The sequence below is a fragment of the Sardina pilchardus genome, chromosome 18 (assembly GCF_963854185.1).
Source record: "Sardina pilchardus chromosome 18, fSarPil1.1, whole genome shotgun sequence".
In the NCBI taxonomy this organism is placed as follows: domain Eukaryota; kingdom Metazoa; phylum Chordata; class Actinopteri; order Clupeiformes; family Clupeidae; genus Sardina; species Sardina pilchardus.
The window spans coordinates 31,581,048-31,601,696 of record NC_085011.1 but is presented as its reverse complement, the minus strand read 5'-3'; the positions used below and the strand labels follow the sequence as shown (position 1 = coordinate 31,601,696).

At 39.2% G+C, this 20,649-nt stretch overlaps 1 protein-coding gene and 1 long non-coding RNA gene across 2 annotated transcripts; one reads left to right on the top strand and one right to left on the bottom strand.

Annotated features, from left to right (window-relative positions):
• Nucleotides 1-1,049: 1,049 nt before the first annotated feature.
• On the bottom strand, nt 1,050-2,459 carry LOC134064346 (uncharacterized). Its single transcript, XR_009936291.1, has 4 exons — nt 2,365-2,459; nt 1,719-1,812; nt 1,391-1,498; nt 1,050-1,266 (listed from the first exon to the last, which is right to left on the bottom strand). It is a non-coding gene; the product is annotated as an uncharacterized LOC134064346 (long non-coding RNA).
• Nucleotides 2,460-4,317: 1,858 nt separating this feature from the next.
• On the top strand, nt 4,318-16,280 carry tmem254 (transmembrane protein 254). Its single transcript, XM_062520263.1, has 4 exons — nt 4,318-4,545; nt 8,431-8,534; nt 8,684-8,743; nt 15,773-16,280. The coding sequence occupies exons 1-4, from the start codon at nt 4,459-4,461 to the stop codon at nt 15,894-15,896; spliced, it is 375 nt and encodes a 124-aa protein (XP_062376247.1). The 5' UTR covers nt 4,318-4,458; the 3' UTR covers nt 15,897-16,280.
• The last annotated feature ends 4,369 nt before the right edge of the window (nt 16,281-20,649 follow it).

The following is a 20,649-nucleotide window of genomic DNA, read 5'->3' as shown; positions in this document are numbered from 1 at the left end:
TAAGCCCGCCTTGATTCCGAATTTGCACGGTGTGTAGGGTGACCACCTCCAGTCAGACAAAATGTGGGACAAGTACACTCTCAGAAATGGAAGTACCAGTGTGTACCTAAATCGGTACAAATGCTTGTCGCTGGGGCAGTACCCTTTTGAAGTACAATAATGTACCCCTAATGCAGGTACTGTTTGGTACCCTAGCCATTTGTACCCATCAAGGTACACTTGTGTACCTGCAATGACCGAAATGTACCTGTGTATATCATTACAGCATAGCAGCCTTAAAAGGTACTAATCTGTACTTTAAGGGTACAACCCCAGTGAAAATTTAAGGTGGTATAATTGAAATGTATTCACACAACCAATAAGTAAATTAAAATGTTTATTCTGAGAGAAAAATCACTTTGTGATATTACACACAATACTCCACATGAATACAGGTACATAAAAGTTAGCATGTTCATATTAAAAACACATTCATATCAAAACATCAAAGTATCTTACATTAATCAATATGCATATTAACGTAAAACATGTTGTAACTCTTTATGTAAGTGTAAATATAAAACAGTTTGATCTCAATATTTTGCTTCCACATTGTGTTTATATGCAGAGGGAAAAAAATGATTAACTTGCACCATAGGTGATCAACATTAATAACCTTGATCTATATTATAACAATATTTGAGTTAACAACTTCACACAAAAACCTTGCATGCTTTTAAGTTCATTTTAATACTAACATATGAGATGAAAATGTAGTATCTGCTTACCGTCACCATTACAAATGCATTAAAATGTTAGAGAAAAGCTCCCAGCACTATCGCATCTTGTGCTTGTCACTTGAGGTTTTTACAAAACTAACATTGTCCTTGCAGTAACTTTGCAGTTGCTATAATCTTAGAATTCTCATGTTTGGATTCACAGTGCATACACTAATTGAGTAAAAGATACGCGTCTTGAAATGTGATACAATGAGTCACAATGACATAATTGAGTAGTATCTCAGAAAACAATGTGAAAGCCTAAGCAAATATTATCAAGCCATATAAACATATACAATATAAACACACTCCAATCCTTCCATTTGGGTAGAATGAGGCGTGCCATTAAAAAGCCAAGAGTCTCAAAAGGCACTAAAGTTCAATATCAAAAACTGGCAGAAATCCAACAAATTCTTCAGGAGGACTTCGACTGGAACCTTACTTGATCTACAGGACGTTGACATATTTTCAAGCAGTGGTATCACCAATGACAGCAGGGGTTGTACGTCTGTTGGAAGCAAAATGTAAACACAAACCTCAGAATTAGATATTTTCAACCACACAAATAAATAGCCTCAGACAGATTGTGTAAAATACACATGTATGCAACTACAGTATGTCAATCCACTCACCTGGCATAGATCATTGCTAAGTCATTGCAAGTTCCGTGGACTGTCTGACTCTCCCAAAACTTCTCCATACATCCTTTTCACCTTATATTCATAAAGCTGCCCGCTCCGCTATGCGTTTGAGAGAGAAATGGCATATGCAATACATTAATATAAATTAAAAAAAATGACACAATGAAACAGCACAAGATGACCCTAAGCAATAATTTCTCCTGAACAAACTAAACAATCTAAAAATTGTCTGTATTATTTTCATTTCTATGTGTATTTAACATCAATAAGAAAAATACTATCAATACACTAAGAAAAACGACCAAGTTGTGTTACTTACGTAGCCATTCCTTCAGTAAAAGCAGAGCCATAGTTTTCTCTATCACTCTGAGTAGAGGTACTTCCACACGCCAACATTCTGCCTTGGTGGTTATCTGTGTGAGAGGGATTAACGTTAGCAGCTAGCAGAACGTTTCATAAGGTTCATAATGGTTCATAAGGTTAGGTTACTAGCGAGTGCTAATGTTAGCCTTTAAGCCAATTTGACTCATTCACTAACTTCACATCAAAATGGGAAACAGTGATAAAACCATGGATAAAACACACACAAAATGCCTTTCCTTAACATCTATCATGATAGTCATGCATTACCGAGGGCGTTTGAACACCGTTTAAAAATATTCATAGCTAACATAGGCTACGTTGCTAGCGAATGCTAATGTCAGCCTATTATGCCAACAATTTGACTCAGTTAACAGTATTCAATATTTACAAACCCGAATTTCGATAAATTGCAACTATACCTTACCTCATGCATTACTGAAGGCGTTTGAACACCGTTTCAAAATATCTGAATATAGCTAACATGACATGGGCTACGTAGCTAGCGAATGCTAATATGTTAGCCTTTAAGCGAACAATTTGATTCCGTTAACAGTATTCAACATTTACAAACTGAATTTCGATAAATTGCAACTACATCTTACCTCTGAATAGCGTTGCCTCCTGTTCCATAAAGATTATGCCAGCACCACAGCACGTTTCCCCACACCAAGCTCCTCTGCTGAAAACTGCTCCTCCATTACTTTCAAATTTCAATACTTTGAGTGAGACGAAAAAATAACGGTTGCTCCCGAATCTCCTCCCCTATCAACTTCTGAGTGACAGTCCATGGGCTTTTTGTACCCATAGGTACAATATGGTCCCTTGGTGAAAAGGTACATTATTTATGTACCCGAAATGGTACCTATTGGTACCAATACAAGGTACAGGGTCAAAATTGTACTTGAAAGAACGAAAATGTACCCCAACAGTACCCCTATTTTTGAGAGTGTAGCATGGTAAAGAGGGACAATGTGGGACAGACGTAATAACTTTGATATATTGCCAGATTTGATTTACTAAGCAACATTTTTTTTAATCTACCGACATAAGATTAAGACACTACCTAGGCTAAAAGACAAAACATTAATTTTGCAACATCTCATCTTTATTGGGACTATCAAAATTGTCAGCTGTCCAAGGGACCAGGCATTATGCAGCTGAAAGAATGCACTCAGTGAATCAAATTCTTAAAATACAACACACAAAAAAATATTAGACCCACCTAGCCTAAATTCAACCAAATATGAGGCCTATAGTCTATAGTTGAGGCTTAAAGTTGAACTATTTCAGTGCAAATAGGTAAACCAGAATCTTTTATGATTTGCATGTTTCTTTGATGTGTTTTTTATTATCTGCCAAGGAGGTTATTTTCATCTGGGCGTGTTTGTCTATTTGTTTGTCTGTCTCCGTTTCTCCCGTTTTAGGGGAAACTGAGGGAATGCGACCATTCAAAAACATGATCTGGGTTTCTAACGATACAAGCTTAATGCAAATAGATGAAGTGTCCCTTTAAAGGGATATTCCGCCATTTGTGGAAATACGCTCATTTTCCACCTTCCCTCGAGCAAAACAATCGATATTTACCTTGTTCCCGTTCATCCAGCCATTCTGTGAGTCTGGCGATACAACTTTTAGCTTCAGCCTAGCATGGATCATTGAATCGGATTAGACCATTAGCTTCTCGCCTGCTAGCTTCATGTTTAAAAGTGACTAATATTTCTGGTAATTTTCCCATTTAAAACGTGTGTCCTCTCAAGTTAGAAAGTGCAATAAGACCAACTGAAAATGAACCCTGCCGTTTTTCTAGGCTGATTTGACATGGAACTACATTCTCATCTGGCGTAATAATCAAGGCAACTTGCAGCTACTGGCACTACTACTGCTTGATGTCTATGGGGACTATTTTCAGATGCTGCGTATGATATCACTGCACCTATGGTACGTTTGCAAGTTGCCTTGATTATTACGCCAGATGAGAGTGTAGTTCCATGTCAAATCAGCCTAGAAAAACGCCAGGTTTCATTTTCAGTTGGTCTTATTGCACTTTCTAACTTGAGAGGAGACACGTTTTAAATGGGAAAATTATCAGAAATCGTAGTCACTTTTAAACATGAAGCTAGCAGGCGAGAAGCTAATGGTCTAATCCGATTCAGTGATCTATGCTAGGCTGAAGCTAAAAGTTGTATCGCCAGACTCACAGAATGGCTGGATGAACGGGAACAAGGTAAATATCGATTGTTTTGCTCGAGGGGAGGTGGAAAATGAGCGTATTTCCAAAAATGGCGGAATATCCCTTTAATCCGATGTCTGGATTTCCCAGGCTAAAACACTGGCACATCTCATAAGAAAACGAAATTCTGACAAATTCTGACAATTTCAATACAACCATATGGTTAGTCTATGCTGACAAGAGTCAAAAGTAGGCTAATCTATTAGGCATAGGTTCATGTTTGTGCCCACTTCGCAGCCGCTGGGGTAGCGGTTTGTTCTGGGCTCCAATGGCCTTCCATAGTGACTGGCAGGGAGAAGTGAAATTTGATCCTGATGGCTTCGCTATTCATACCCATTATTCCGACTGACACGGCGGCAGATCAGGTCGGACCACAACCGCAGACAAAGTCCATCTCGAATGCAACGCGCTGGTCACGGAAGGACTTTGACTTCGAACATAATGTAATTCCTTTAACAGGTCAACCATGGCGAAGACCGATGGAAGCTTCTATTTCCAAAGAAGTGGACTATTTTGGATTGTAACTGTAACTCTGTCCATGAGCTACTACACGGTAAGTTGGTTTTGTTGACTTAACAAAAGCCGAGGTGCCTATACGAAGTTCGTTATGACACAAAATGATCACGGTCTTGCTACTGCCACGTGAGCTTTATCATGCCCATTTGAAAAAAAAGGTTTTAAAAAGGGATGCTATTCTGTAGATGGGAATAATCATGCCGACAATAACATAGCCTAGCCTATTCTTTCACACAACTTTACGTCACAGACCACTTGGAGGTAAACAATATTGGATTTTTGGTTGATTTGACCATCAGTTCAAACGTCAAAACAGGGATTTTCTTTGGATAGATAGTAGCTAGCGTCAACAAATCTAGACTGATGCTAACATCTGACACTTCCGTGTGACGTCGAATAGCACATAGCCTAAAGTTACCAAATTGATAGCAGTGAGCTAAGTGAGCGTGACAAAAAAAATGTGCGTTCATTATTATACGACACGACAAAAATACTTTCACAACCCCTGAGCCAGCTCCTAGGTTATATGTGAATGTCAATGCCTTGCAGCGTTTGTTTGCACCTCCAGCAGCCTGTTACAGGTGCGTAGGAATGCAAAAGATCCGGTGGACCTAAAAGAAATGGACAAACAGACTCTGTTGTTCTCAATGGGAGGGGACCAGAGCCCGTCTACGGAGAGCCTGCCACTCGCTATTAAAGCAACACCATGGAGTTTTTAACCTTCATAATATATTTCCAAGACCCTTGTGATGGTACATTGATTTACAATCGGTTGAATGACACGTCTGCCATAGCCTGACGGTGTCTGTATCGCTTTTACTGGCACTACGGAACTTTGGATTTCGGGTGTGCATCCATATAAAAACCCAAGGGGGCAGCGAATCGTTCTGAGAGTGTAGACAGTATGGCGGCCGCCATGCTAAACAGTAGACCGTGGCTATCTGGCCATAGAGCTCCACAGTCCCGCCCACAGCCTTGCCCGGAAGTAAAAATCCAGTACAATTTCTCCATTGACAACTGGAGAATAAGCCATAAAATCGTAACCGTCCATGGTAGACTTAAAACCAGCTACGATGTGGCTAAGCGATTATACCGGATCATATAGGCCTAGATGTCAAAAGTTAACGGGGCATCAACCTTGTTTTTGAGAAAACAATGTTTTATTCACGATTTAACGAGAGAGTACTACACTACCCAACACCCTACCGTGTAAAACTGGTGAAAGCAGAGCCTTTGATTGGTAGAGATCGCCGTTGCCATGGCAATCCCAAACAAACTGTACTCAACTTTTCCCGCGCCTATCGTCCGGCCAGCGTCTCGCTGGAACTTCAAAACTTAAAATGGCTGCAGGGCTGTCAGGACCGATGTGTGGTCTTCCGAAAAAGAAAGTTTTTCTCATCTTGAAGGTTGAATTTACTCAATGGAAACGGTAGGAAATAATCATCTTCTTTTCTCAGATTAATATGGAACCATGTTAAACTATCGTTAGGCTGCAAATGTTGGAAATGTGTGTACGTTTGCAAAGCATCACGGGATTTGAGTTTTCTAACTCGGAATTTAAGATATGTACACAGTCTTGTACCTTTCGCTTTTTTTACATTTTCTGTTAATTTTTTCACTCGAAATTATAAGTTATATGCTTATGAGTCACATCGTAGCTGGTTAGCCTAAGGCATGGTCTAAAACTCTTTATATCTGGATTTTTCCAGAAGTCAATGGGAGAAATGAATGAGAAATTTTCTTCCGGGCAAGCACCTCTCTCGGAGGAGGGGCGGGACTGTGGAGCTCTATTCCATTGAATCCTATGGGGCGTAAGCGCCACTTTTGACATCAAATAACGTTACAGCTGAAGCGTTTTAAGCCTTTGAACATTTTCTATTGTCGGAGTGCATACTACATTGTGAAATTGGCGTCATAATCTCGTAACTGTTTTATCGGCAGAGTAATAAACTTTTTCCGAGATCAATGCTAACATGGAAATGCGCATGCGTCCATAGAGAGTAAAGCGTTGCCATAGGTCAGACTACGTGCCTACGTCACATATACGACACCTGAGCCTGCGCAGAAGACCTATGACGGAAATAGTAGGCAAAAAAAAACGTTGAAATTTGCTTCCTCGGTCTCTGCTGACGTCTACGTGATAGCTCTGTCCATATCTTGTACTGTCTATGAAAAAAACCTACAAAATTCGACTGCTTTACGGCATAGGCTACACTTCCCTCATATTCAGCCCAATAGCCCAATAGCTAGCCCAATAGCGTGTATGTTGAATAGACCGTTGATGGCCAAAGCAGAAACCCAGACAGTAATTTAGCTCTTGCCGACGTCGGGGCGGTGTGCCTGCGCCGACATAAAATGCCCCGGCGCTAGATGCATAGGCTACCAATACCTACACTCTTCCATGAGTGGGGTCAAAAATGACCCCAATTAGAATGCATGCGTTTTTTGCTGTAAACTCAAATAATGTCTTTCATTTTGGTTAATGATGATGATTTTTATTATATATTTGTCAAAACAATAATTATTTCATGTTGGAAAAGTGATTTATCACTTTTTATTAACATTTTATTACAAAACAGCTTTTAGAAAGCCAAAAAAGGTAAACATCCTAAAATGATCTCAACATAGGTGAATAGGGTAACATTTTTAACTTAGAGATATCTTAATGAAACTTTACCAGTTGAATACTCACATAAATAGGAGAAGAAAACGTATTGCAAGTTTTCTGTATTTTATGTTTGAATATGCTAATTAGGTCATATCTAATTAAATATGCGCTAATTTGCATATATGTTTTGATGCGAAGAATCTGACCATTGGAAAAAGCCAGGTTGAAAATGATTTTTTTGTAGTGTTAATATATCAAATAAAAAAACATTTACAGAGGTGATTATGAATATCTTCTTTTGTTATCCAGTAAATCAGAGAATACTGCCAATTAGCTAAAATTAATTGATTTTCGCCCTATTTTTGGACATAAAAAGTCATAAAAATCAGGCCAAGAATGCTATATCAACAAATCCCTCTGTAAATATCGCTTGGTGAATTCTGCTTTACAATAATAGGAAGAGTGGACATCAAAGGATCAAAAAGCGACGTCGCTATGAACACTTGGCCGCCACATTATATGATGATACAGTTTAGATTTATGTTGTTGTGTAAAAATAGCCTTCAGGATGGTGAGACTGCTGACATGAGATGTGATAATCAACAGTAAATGTATACCTGACTGCCACAGTTGATAAAAATCAAAAGATCCTAGGGTTAACTTTTGAAATTCCATAGAAAATGCTTGGGGTCATTTTTGACCCCACGTATGCGGATCGGTGGTACTGATACAAAACATGAAATTACTTAAAAAATGTAACAATTAGACACAAATCCAAATGGCCTCATGTCAAAGACAACCTATTTGAGGAATACATGGAAGGTTAAATGAAAAAAATGTAAAATTAAGGAGATACTGCAAGAAAACAACCTCTGGGGTCATTTTTGACCCCACTTATGCATCTAAGGGTTATGGATATCGGTAGCTAATCGGCAAGATGTCGGGAAGATGTCGGCATTAGAATGATCGTTGACCATGAGCCCACCTAAACCCGATATTATCATGACCTATGCGGCGCGGTCCCACTACAGCGAGGAAAGCATTCGGACGGCGCTCTCCCATTGACTTTCAACACTCACCATTGAAAAATACAACAAAAATAACAAATCCGCTCAAATAGTCTGTCAGTTTAAAATAAAAGTCAGTCAATCAGTCAATCAATAGGTGGATTCGACTTCAGTTTTTGCCTCGAGCAATTTTTTGCAATTGAGTTAATCGAGTAACTCGATGAACGTTTTAGCCCTAGCTTATGTGTTTTACATTACTTATCTCTTTTGCAATACTTATGTGTTATATTAATTATTTATATTTCAGTGGACTGTGTTTTGGTCTGACGCAATCCCATATGACAACTTAGGCCCACTCGGTTCCTTGACAAAATATCTTGTGGATAACCATTACCCTCTTCTGCACTATGGGTGAGTATCATTAGTAGTTATTGTTGTGCATGACACTTCATTTAAGTTTCTTGATTGTTTGAAGCTCATATTTCTGCACATTCCTGTTAAAGTTTCAAAAGGATACTGTTTGTGTGAACTAATTATGTGTAACTTGGAAACTATTGCAGTTGGTGGCTTGCCTGGGCTATACATTTTTTTGAAGCAGTTGTTGCCATGAAGATATGCAGGTAAGCTTAAGCATCTGTCATAGAATTATGTGTCATCCTATTTACAGTAAAGGCCATGGTTGTGCCAGCAATTTCCCATGTTAATGTTATGTGGGGCTAGGAACTATGATAGCTGGGAGCATTGAACGTGTCATTATCCATTTTGAAGGCCAATAAATGGGAAATCTTTACACAATTATTACAGGGGTTGTTATTCTTAACAACCAAGATTCATTAGATCAGATGAAGCCTGATTGGCATATGTCCAGTGATGACAACCCCTTGCACACTAACTGTGCGTTCAGACCAAGACCGTCAAAAGTGTCAAGAGCGCATTCATTTTCTATGGAGAGTCGGCGTTACCGGCGTCAAAAGCGTTCTGGGCGTGAGCGTGGCTTCATGAGCTTCATGGGCGTCAAACAAAGTTGAGCCTCAGTTGACTTTATGGTAATGAGCAATGACACGGTTCGGCATCAACTAATCAGAATGTCAAACTCGCAGAATTGCTGCTTGTGGTTTGTTTGAATGTTTCAGGTCATGGCTTTGACGCTTTCGCCGCCGAACTGGGTTGAGCGTCAAGCTATGAGCTTCACCAGCGACTTTGACGCTTTTGATGGTCTTGGTCTGAATGCACAGTATGTGTAGTCCATCATCCAGTCGATGCAATCAATGATGCGAAGAACCTCAAAATCTTATATAATCTAGTCCACTAGTCTGTAAGAGTCTGAGCTCAGCCAAAAAGCTGAAAAGACACTAGCAGGAGATGGAAGAGGGGGCATGGGAACAAGGTTGTGTAATGGTTATGTTCTGTTATGGATGGACTTACAACAAACTACAGGGACATTTATGTATGTATGTGTGTGTGACTACAATTAAATGTGTTTGTGTTACTCAATTACCGAATTGGTCTATTTTCCAACTTTTCACATATAAAGCGCACCGGACTATAATGCGCAACGGACTATAATGCGCATTGACAAAACAAAACAGAAACAAAACAGTCTGATAAGTCAGTCAATCAAACCTTTTCAAACTCTTTCACAACTCTCAACATTGTTCAAATGTTAATGGTATTATAACTCATCATTGTTGTTGTTATAATGACCGTATTCACAATAACCTTGTTCAGTTGTAAATACAAAAAACACAGTCTGATACACTAAATCAAATGTTAGCTTAGCCTAGTCACATAACTCTCAACATTTTCAGTTATAACGCACAAAATACAGCACAATAGGCTACATTCACTTTTTCAACGAATCCCTCAAATTCTTCATCTTCGGTGTCCGAGTTTAACAGCTGGGCGATTACCTCATCTAGCATGCCCGGATCCCTCTCGTCATTATCCGAGTCAGTGTCGTTACTGTTACCTGGCAGTTCAGTGATGATTCCGACCTTCCTGAAGGCACGGACCACAGTTGAGACTGATATCTGAGCCCAGGCATCCACAATCCATTGGCAGATAGTAGCGTAAGTTGCCCGGCTCTGTCTCCCTGTCTTGGTGAATGTGTGTTCACCTTCTGTCATCCACTGCTCCCATGCAGCTCGCAGTTTAGCTTTGAACGCCCTGTTGACACCAACATCTAGTGGCTCGAGTTCTATAGGTAATCCACCGGGAATGATGGCAAGCTCCAAATTAGTTTGCTTCACTTGGTTTTTGACAGCATCTGTCAGATGGGCGCACATGGAGTCGCAGATCAATAGGGATGGAGATTTGTGTGAAAAGCCATCCGGTCTCTTGGCTTAAATTTCTCTCAGCCACTCACTCATCTTTTCCTCGTCCATCCGTCCAGCCATCCAGGGTCCTTATAGTATACACACACATGGTGTTATGGTGAAGCACAGTAGGCCTTACTCCTCCACGCTCCTGACTACGGTAGCCGTGATGCTGCAAGCGGTGCGGTTTTTTAGTTTATCAAAGTTAAACATTTTGACAGAGTGCTGTGAACCACAAAAAAATCGATTCGAGGTCAGTAAGCACAACCAGAATTAATAAACATGTAAGGCGCTCCGTATAATAAAGCGCATTGTCGTTTTTTTTTTTTTTTTGAGAAAATTAAAGGCTTTTAAGTTCGCCTTATAGTAAGGAAAATACGGTATCAATTTTCAAGTGTTTTAGATGTTATACTTTGCTGTTACTCAGGATCTTGATCAATATTTGTCTGTAAAACCAGTGGAAAGTGGATTGTGAAGACTGAGTCTGATTTAACAAATGAGACCCAGAATTAAATAATAAAAGTAGATGAATAAATATAGATTATACAAAATATTGTTAGAATGGGACAGTGGACAGTGTAGACAATACTGTAAAGCAGTGGTCCACAATTATTTTCCCCTAAGGGCCAAATTATGTACAGCAAGTGAGGCTGATCAATTTCCTCGATTCTGGTACATTTGAACAGATTTAGGCTACTCTTATCTAACAAAGTTAAAGCTTTTGATTCAATGACTATATCGGAACCTCATAATAGACCTACTGTAATTTCCAGACTATTAGCCGCGGCTTATACATTGATTTTGCAAAATATCTTCAGCTATGAGGTTGATACAGGGGGGCAGTTAATATGATGTTACTATGGTTTTGTTTCTTTTAACTTGCATAAAACACTATCCTGCGGCTTATACAATGCGACTCATATGCGGGAAATTACTGTAGTTAACCTTAATATTTCTTTAACCCTTTGCAGACTGCACCGAACATTCCATTTGTTCATACTCAATGGCCTCATGGCACAAAAGGCTGTATTGTGTGATTATGCTACATGGCAGAGATACAATATACCCACCACTGTAATCAAGAGAAATAGAGCTTTCCAATGGAATACAATATAACTAATACATTTGAAGAGAACACACATATCTTTAAAAAATGTCTTCAAAATTCAACCCCAAAAAACACGAAAATATCAGTAAGTGAAGATTAATCTAATTTTTTCCCCAATTTCTGTTGTAGGTAGAGAAAAACCTAGAGTGTATAGGAGATTCACAATTTCGTCCTTTATTCACTGAAAAAAAAGAATCAATCTGTCACCTTCTGTTCAAATGTTATGATAAATTTATTGGACCTTTGTAGATGGCACAAAACATTCCGTTTTTTCATACTTGATGCCCCCGTGATACAAATAGGCTTATTGTGTGGATATGCTACATGGCAGAGATATAATATACCCATCATTGTGATCAGAAGAACTAGCACTTTAAAATGGTATACATCATGGTTAATAAGTTTCAGTGTGACACACATTGTTTTTAAACAACACCTTCAAAATTCAATCATAAAAAACACGAAAACATCAATATATCAAGATACATCTAATGTTTTACCTAATAACTATCGTAAATAGAGTGTATGAGATATATACAATGTTATGCTCTCTTTAGTGAAAGAAACAGAATCAATTTACTCATAACTGCAAGTTGAAGTAACAAGTATCATTTTTAAAGAGTAGAATGCTTTCATTTCCCGATTTAAAATTCAACTCCAAAATACACAGATATATTGGTCATGTAGTAAAATAAGTGTATTTAACCATCTCAGTTGTATAGCTAAATGTGGCATGTTTTACCTTGCCTCAAGAGGCAATAACCTTTGTGAGTTAGGAAAGACTAAAGGTCAAGTAAAGACTAGCTGATGGATGCTTCTCTCTGTGTATCATTCTGTTACGAAAACAAGAATAGAGAAATTACACTGACACAAGTTTTCTAATGGAAAAAATATTTTTCATTACATTGCATGTCAATGCAATGTACTGTTATCACTGTTCTTCTTATTTTTATTATATCTTCCGACCAAAATCAACGATCAAAGGCTCTAGAACCACTGAACCGTTTGACGTCATTCAAGCACTCTTACAAAGGTCTTGAAACAGAGATTTGTTCTATTATTTTTCACATTTGTGAACTTTATACTTTTTGAGATATTTACGATAAAGGAGTTTAAAATTCCCATAGAGTTTACATTGAGACCCTTTGGCGGCAAAGATTAACTGTTACGTCAGTGCTCAGCTGTTAGTAATCAAGGATCTCTCGCTGCGCTAAACCAGGCTAAACGTGAATGTTAAGTTACGTCTACTCATTAAGCTGTAACAGCTGTGAAAACATTATACCATGCCACTGCTGTAATCCAGGACGTTATCGTCTTGTCCCCTGTTAGGCTACTCCTTACTTGATTTGTTTATATCGTTACAGTAGCCTAACCGGTTTGCTCTCGGTAACGTTATCAACAGCTATGACAATCTAACCTAACGTCAAGGTAAACACTGTATTTAGCTAACGACAACCAAACTTGCTCCAGGCTAACGTTTAACGTCGGGGTAGGCTGCAAGGCGAACAGGGCTTAGCAAGCTAGTCGTTTCAGCTATAGGGACTTGCCAGCCAGGCAATCATTTAAAGCAAATTAAATCATTCACAAATTAAAAACCTAAGCTTATTGTACATTCAACTATTAGGACAATCACACACCCGGAAACACTTCGAAGAACATACTAGCTCATCCTGTAATATGTGTAGTAGGCTAGCCTACATAAAATATCCTACTGTAAGCTAACGTTACATGCTAGATATCCTACCTGTTGCTGCATCATCGTTGATTGCCGTTGTTTGAGATTGTATTCCGTATTCCGTGTCTAAGTCTATAGCCTATGCCTACTTTTGACCTGCATTATAGTGTAGATATGAAGGCTATGTAAGCTATCCTACCAGTCGTTTCACTGTAGGCTACTAAAGTGTCAGCTCTTGCAACTCGTTTGAAGTTGGCAACTTCATTTCAGTCTTAAATTCTAATAAATGAAGAGTTATTTTCCAAAATAGCCTATATCCACAATTTTGATGCATTTTCATAAATCACTTTTTAAATGTGACTTTCCAAGTAATTTCAGTGGAATTGTAATTGGGTTATTGTTATTTATCTATTCGTCTGTGTAGCCTAGTTGTCTTTTTAACTATAGGCCTACAATGTTTTACACAGTCAGTAGGCTAACCTTTTTGCATTTACATGCAATGGTAATTCCTTCCATGGAATTAAATTTTCTAGTTTTATTTTAAAATTGATCAATTATATGAAATCTTTAGGAACCCAGGTATAACACTATATGTCATGATGTAGACAGATTTTTTTTTTTTTCGTCTCAGTGAAATTACTATTTTGTGTTTTGACTTTGTATTTGTTTTGGTGAGTGTGAACACCAATACTTGAAGTTTGGATTCCTATATGTTTACAGAACTATGACAAAAGTATGACCTCATAGTGTAGAAGCGGGTGCGCACATCTGAATATTTTAAAAGTAGGTGCTGGACTCAAAAGAGCAACAGTAAAAAGGACAAAAAAAGTCTGCACACTAAGGCTCCAATATTATTTCTTTTATTCACCACATGTGACATTTCGGGCCACACTGCCCTTCCTCAGACACCAAAGTATGACCTCAAACTGACATACTGTAGCCTACCTTGTGCGCAAAAGCCAGATGTGTCTTGTATTCATACCATCAGTGTGTAGTTGACACAATGTGTGCTTAGTAGATGATGGCTTGTGTTTACTGATTGATACAGAAACACCATTTTTACAAAGGTGTGAAGAGTTAATCAAGCTGTGTTCGCTTTTGCAAGAGAACTACAATGTTTGATAGTTTGGTGAAAGGTTTTGCTATTTGTGTGTAGAGTTTTGCAAAAATAGCCAATAGTTACAAAAAAAGTGCTTAACCAATCAGAAAAAACTGTAAATGCAGTTGAAATGCGGGATGAAACTTTCTGCCACCTGGTGGTTGTTTGGGTACATTGCCTTAGCCTCGAAAAAAATCGGCTTGACGGCCTGCGGGATCTCTTCGGGAGTCCCGCGGGAGAAGGTGCATTCTCAACCCGTACCCACTGTATAATAGCAAGCAAACACACTGAAGATCGACCACAGTGGATCTATAGTTTGCACGTGGTCCAGCGAATAAATATGCTTACTTCTTACATCAAGGATGGAAAACATGTGAACAGTATGATCCATTTACATTGGATATTGATAGACTAAACAACAACTTTGCTAGTGCTAGATTGCTAAGTCTACCATCCTGTTCAGAGTCTATAGTGACCATCAGAGTCTCTAGCAACCTTGAAGAGACTGACGAGATAACAGTGCAATCGTGGTTGACATACTACTGAAACATTAATGTTAAAAAGTTGATTTTCACAAAAAGATCGTTTTCTCAATTTTTTGGTCAAAACAGGTGTTTTTAGCTAAACTAACCCATGTTCTACTGACGATTACTAAAGAACGGAAAATGATAGAAACAAACCGGTCTCTGAGAGGGGTCCCAGAACTCCATAACAAAAAACTGCTGGAGTGTTTTAAGTATATGGCTGTTCGTAGTTCCACATACTTATCACATATACAAAGTATGAGCCTATTTGGCCGACCCACATCTTCCGACCTCCTGCTGGTTTTGCCTGGTTTTCTCATGCAATGACTCTTAAATAGCTTTATTTCTGCATCAGCTGATGTATATGTCATGCAGGGAGGGAAGAGGAAACCAAGACTCTAGCTGAGTGCACCACTCTCTGTAAGGATCTGTCATAGTTTTAATCATTGCTGTTGCATCATTCTCTCGCCCATTACTATTTAAATACTGCATTGAATAATGACATTGATGAGTGCATAACGATTGCGTGATGTGTTGAGGTGTTTTTTCAATCTATTTTTGAGGTTGTTGTTTAATGTCAATATATGAAGAGTTTGAGAGTCCAAAACGCTCCAGATAGTCCAGATAGTTCAAAACGCTATATATCCATTTTAAAAACATTAAAAAGTCATGTTATTTAATTGTGTATTTCAGGTAATGTCAATAAGAGTGCAGTTGTTTTGTTTTGATTGAGTAAAAATAAAACAACTAAACATACAGTAAACCAATACAGTTCCACTATAATTACTCGCAAGACAAAATGTATGTGAAAATTCATTAAAATGGTGGATATAGCATTTTAGATAGATAGATAGATAGATACTTTATTGATCCCCAAGGGGAAATTCAAGGTTTTGGAACCAAACTTTTCATATTTTTATCGTTACAGTGATAAAGGAGTGGAGAGCTTCAAAGCACGCTGTCTGTGGTTTGTACAGACATTCCTGTTTGGGTTTGCCTCTCTTGGCTTGCTTATTAAGTACAAGCCTGACCGTGTACCAAAAGAAGACTGACTCGCATCGGATGCTGCTGAAGAGTCTTTATGAACAAAGCATTCCTCTACACCTCTACAAGTCAACATAGATTATCATTGGACTCAATACTAATACTACTACAGTAATAAGAAGAATGTTGATGGTGGTGGTGATAATAATTGGAGAATTACCCTCGTGCTGTGACTGAGCTTATTGGCTGGCATACAGCCTGTGTCATTACTTATAAAATGCTTGTGTCATCATTCAAGACAGTGTAATATACAGTATGAAGAAAGTGGATACCTATGTTAACAAACAATGAATTACATTAAATGTGAACAACTCATGTAACATACATGTTTAAAACATTGTGATGATTTCAAAAATGGAAAATAAATGCGAACAATTTAAAGGGACACTTAACCGAATAGCATTAAGCTTTGTATCTTTAAAAAAACAGTCATGTTTTTGAATGGTTGTGCATCATTGCCTCAGTTTGTCCTGAGACGGGAGAAATACAGATTTCTATGTTGGACTTCCTGCTTACAATGATGTAAAGATCGTCCTCGGAAGTTCTATATCTTTGTCGAGGAGGTGAGACTACTAACGCTTTCCTCATATGTGACCATTCAAAGCGAAATCAGTCGTTTTGCGCACACCGTTATTTTGAGAAAATCAACAATAACAAACTTCCGGGTTAAAATGTTGAATTTCACGTTTTCGCATAATTCGACTGTATACAGTCTACAGTTTCATATCGTGAATGCATTTCACGGAAAAACATACGTTTTGACTGTTAAACCCGGCGAAGATTCAACACATTTGCTGTCATTCCCGTTGTGCACGCGCCGCTTAAAAAGGTGATTTCTCCTCTTCTGGCATATCGTGATAGGAGAACCATGTCAACTTTGGATGCGGTTATCTTAGCGATAGTTTGTGTAATACCCTCAATATACATATCGTTGAAAAGCTTAGTTTATGGCCGTTCACGTGAGTACAATAACTTAATTTGATAAATTTCACCTAAACGACTGGTTCCGCTTTACAGGGTCACATATTTCCAAAGGGGGGTGGGACCCACTCACGCTACAGACCTATTACCAGGGGGTCAAGACCGTGTAGATTAGCTTTGGCATGTTGTAGTAAGTATGGCACCGCATGGAGCATTTAAAACCAGCTCCGTGCACGAAAATCCGTGTTGGGCTCGAGCTCTCATGCGTGTACATGTTGGTGGATGGGTACCTATTCGCCGGCTTCAGCCAGCACAACAATTGGGAGCACTTATGGTGCATTCCAGACAGCATTTAAACTAGAGACTTGGGATTTCTCCTACCTCCAACTACGAAAGGTTCACTGGAACGCCTGTCGAAGTGCCTCCTACCCGCGAACTCGTAGGAGCTCGACCTGCCCCGACCTCAACAAAATTAAGTCGGAGGATTATGGCGGCGCCCATGGAGACAAGGTCCATGAGAGGTAACTTCAAGGAATACGCTGTGAACTTTAGGGGAGGGTTGTTTTAGACATGGTAATTAACTTGTTCTTCATTATTATGACTTAAAATTGTGTCAACAAAGAATACAACATATTGTGAAAGTAATAACGTTATACATTTAGCCTAGCCTAGTATGCTAACGTTACGGCGGTTGCCCATGTTTTCTAAACCTCCCACTCCAAAATGCTTGGAACGCTTTTAAGTGGGAGGTTGGACGTTTCAGGTAGGGTACGTCCCACCTCCCACTCATTTGGATGAGGTCTGGAACGCAGCATAAGACTGAGACATAAGAGTGCATGTGCATGATATTACTGCGCCAAGTCGAAGTGCTCCCAATTGTTATTCCGCCACACAACAGTTATCCCTCTTACCCGCTTAGAAATGCACCACATTTTATTTTGACTCACCATACTTGGTCGTGTGACTACTCGTGTTACTGTATTGTAATAGGGAAAACATGAAGATGTTTGGTCGTTTCTAAATTCATCTCTGTTTGGATCCTAATGAATGAACTGGGCTAGCTAAGTGCTGTCAAAGTAGCGCCGCGCGCCAGAGCCAGTGAGTGCACACATTGAAAGGTGAGAGTTCAACCAAGTTCAACCAGAGCAAGCACACTCCACAGTTCTTCGTAAATGCTTTCTAGTTAATCCTTAATCTTTCTTGAGTTTGAGGCGTGTCCATCTGATACAGTCTCTTCATGTTGTGCCTTTGAGCTACTTTAACTAGATCTCAATGCAGTGTCATAATTAAACGTTAATGAAATGTTGTCCAGTATGTTCTCAAGAGATGACTTTGCTACACTGGATCTCTCATCAACATAGGTGTCATAGGTCAAGCATGTCAAAGCACAGAAAAGGGATTGGATGCAGTTACAACAGTTAATCATTAGAAGATAGTGCGCCATATTCCCGAAATGAATTGGTTTTCTGCTAACTTGCAGGACATTTCACAAAATGTATACAGTCAGCCCAGCCAGTCACTCAGAAAAGAATTTCAGGGTGATGCAAGATTTGATCCTGTGTGTGGGGCAGTCAACTGGTCGTGGTGAGAAATTATGTTGGACCTTTACAAATATGAAGATTACAAATAAAATATTTGAACGTTACATTTAGGTTGGACCAGGATGACAAATCCCCAGATCTCTTGAGTGGTTTTAGATACTGATGGTGCTCAATGATTAACCGCCCTGAGGAATGGGTACTGCCAAGCTTAACAGGTCACTGTGTCCTTTGCTAATGGATTTAAAGAATTAGCCTGTCTGAATTATCTGTCCATCGCTCAGAGCTGTCAAATGTATTTCTCTTTACTAAGGAGATGTTATCTGTCCAGCAGTGGGATAACACTTTCACTACAGATCTAGCAACCTGCATGCTGTGTAAATGTTTGTCTGAAAAGGGAGCTCTCCATTATTTTTCAAACCATGATTTATTGGCAGACCATATGGATGTATGTACTTGAAATGCTCTCAAAAGAAAAAGCAGTACATAAGGCTAACTCTAGGTACTATTAAAGCAACACTAAAGCACTTTTCCTCTGTCGCACACATGCTATTTGTTTATCCACAGACAGACAATGAAGGTAGAACATGTTGCATGATTTTATGAAAGTATGAAGCATGTTAAATATGTAGTTTCTGATGTCTCATTTCATCGAACTACAGATACACTACCCCACCTCGTAAAGTTACATAGTGTGGTTGTAGCCGATAGAGGGCCGCAAAGTGAAAGCAGAAGTGCCGTTCACCCTGTTACGAGTTGATGAACCGCTGAAATGATTTTGGAAACATTATTTTGAGATACGAAAAACTCTTTAGTGTTGCTTTAAAGGAGAATTCCTGCGATTTTCACATTGATCTCCATTTCTCGAGGTCACTGAGTACTTTCTGTACAAAAAAACCCTTCAAACAATCTGTTATGCCTAATTGGAGTTGCTGCAGCCATTGGCTAGAGCCGTTAGTGCTCCACTCTGGGATCTCAGCGTGTAGCACTGTAGGTGCCTGGCAGCTCTAGCCGTTGGCTACAGCAACTCAAACTAGGTATTACCGATTGTTTTGGGGGATTTCTTTCACGAAAGTACACTTATGTTTATTTATCTCCCTCAACAATGGATTTCTCTTCTCTGATTGGCTGATGGGGTGGCCATTAACTTTGTATAACGTGCTGCTACCTTCGAAGTAGTTCCAATGTGTTGCCTGTATCACACTTGAATATTAATTTGCCAAACTCGTTGCGAAGTTTAAACGAACTGTCACATTGCATCCAAGCTGAAATACAGACGTGCAGAACATAGTAATATTGTAGCATATGACGGAAGTGGATTCTAGTTGGATGCCATAAGCTAGTTCTATAAAATAGCGATCTTTCAAAGTTAACGTTCATCAGAATCCTGGGATATGCCCGCTTGACAACGGGAGAGAAAGAACTAACTACTGGCTACTGGCTTCTGGCCGTAGCAACCAGACATTTAGAACTAACGACTGGCCTTTGGCCATAGCAACCATCCATTTAGAACTAGTAACGGCAGTTTTGTCCTGCAAGTAGAAAGTTGATATGTGGCGGCAAGTAGTGCCACAATCAAGACAATTTTAGCGATGTAAACGTTTACATTGTAATAGGAAATTTACACTGCACGAGTGGCAACGGTGGAATAAATACAGGTGAAGAATACAAACGGGAGATAAGCGGGATAACGGCCTTCGAGGTCGACCGGTTCGATGGAAATAATGGCTAGGCGGAGGCACGTCGCCGGAGTTCTAGACCTCCACCTAGCCATTATTTCCATTGAACCGGTCACCTCGTCGGCTGTTATCCCTTGCATATCTGATGGTGAATGATTTCAGATGAGTAGGGGAGCGCCGGGTCGATTGAGACATGGGGCAATTGATACACAGCGATTTCCACAAAAACCATGTAAGCTTGAGCCGTCAGATTTTGACACTACATACAGCACATAACACCTACCAATCCTGGCAAAGCTCCTGAAATTACGTCACGCCATTCAAAAGTTATTAGCGGGAACTGGTTTTCGTCTACGGTAAGTAAAATCTTACATGCGGTAGTTTTTTTGTGATCAAAAGTTCTATTTTGTGTGCCATGCAATAATAATATGATCAAACAACAGATGCATTCGTACTTAAACAGGCCCTAAAGTATGCAATGTCATAGATTTGAAGTTTAGAGGCAAAACAGGTTTAAGAGTCAGTAGTCGCTGGAGGTTCGATAGTACAGCTGTTTAAATGTCCCTGACGCTAACCCGGAAGTGGCCACATTACACGATCAATATCTGTATAAATCACCGAAT

What these genes read in the sequence shown, in the direction of transcription:
- tmem254 (XM_062520263.1), top strand. Translation starts at nt 4,459, where the DNA reads ATGGCGAAGACCGATGGAAGCTTCTATTTCCAAAGAAGTGGACTATTT. An exon ending in TGTCCATGAGCTACTACACG is followed by an intron (nt 4,546 to 8,430) that starts GTAAGTTGGTTT and finishes TTTATATTTCAG; the next exon opens with TGGACTGTGTTTTGGTCTGA. An exon ending in GTTGCCATGAAGATATGCAG is followed by an intron (nt 8,744 to 15,772) that starts GTAAGCTTAAGC and finishes TTATCGTTACAG; the next exon opens with TGATAAAGGAGTGGAGAGCT.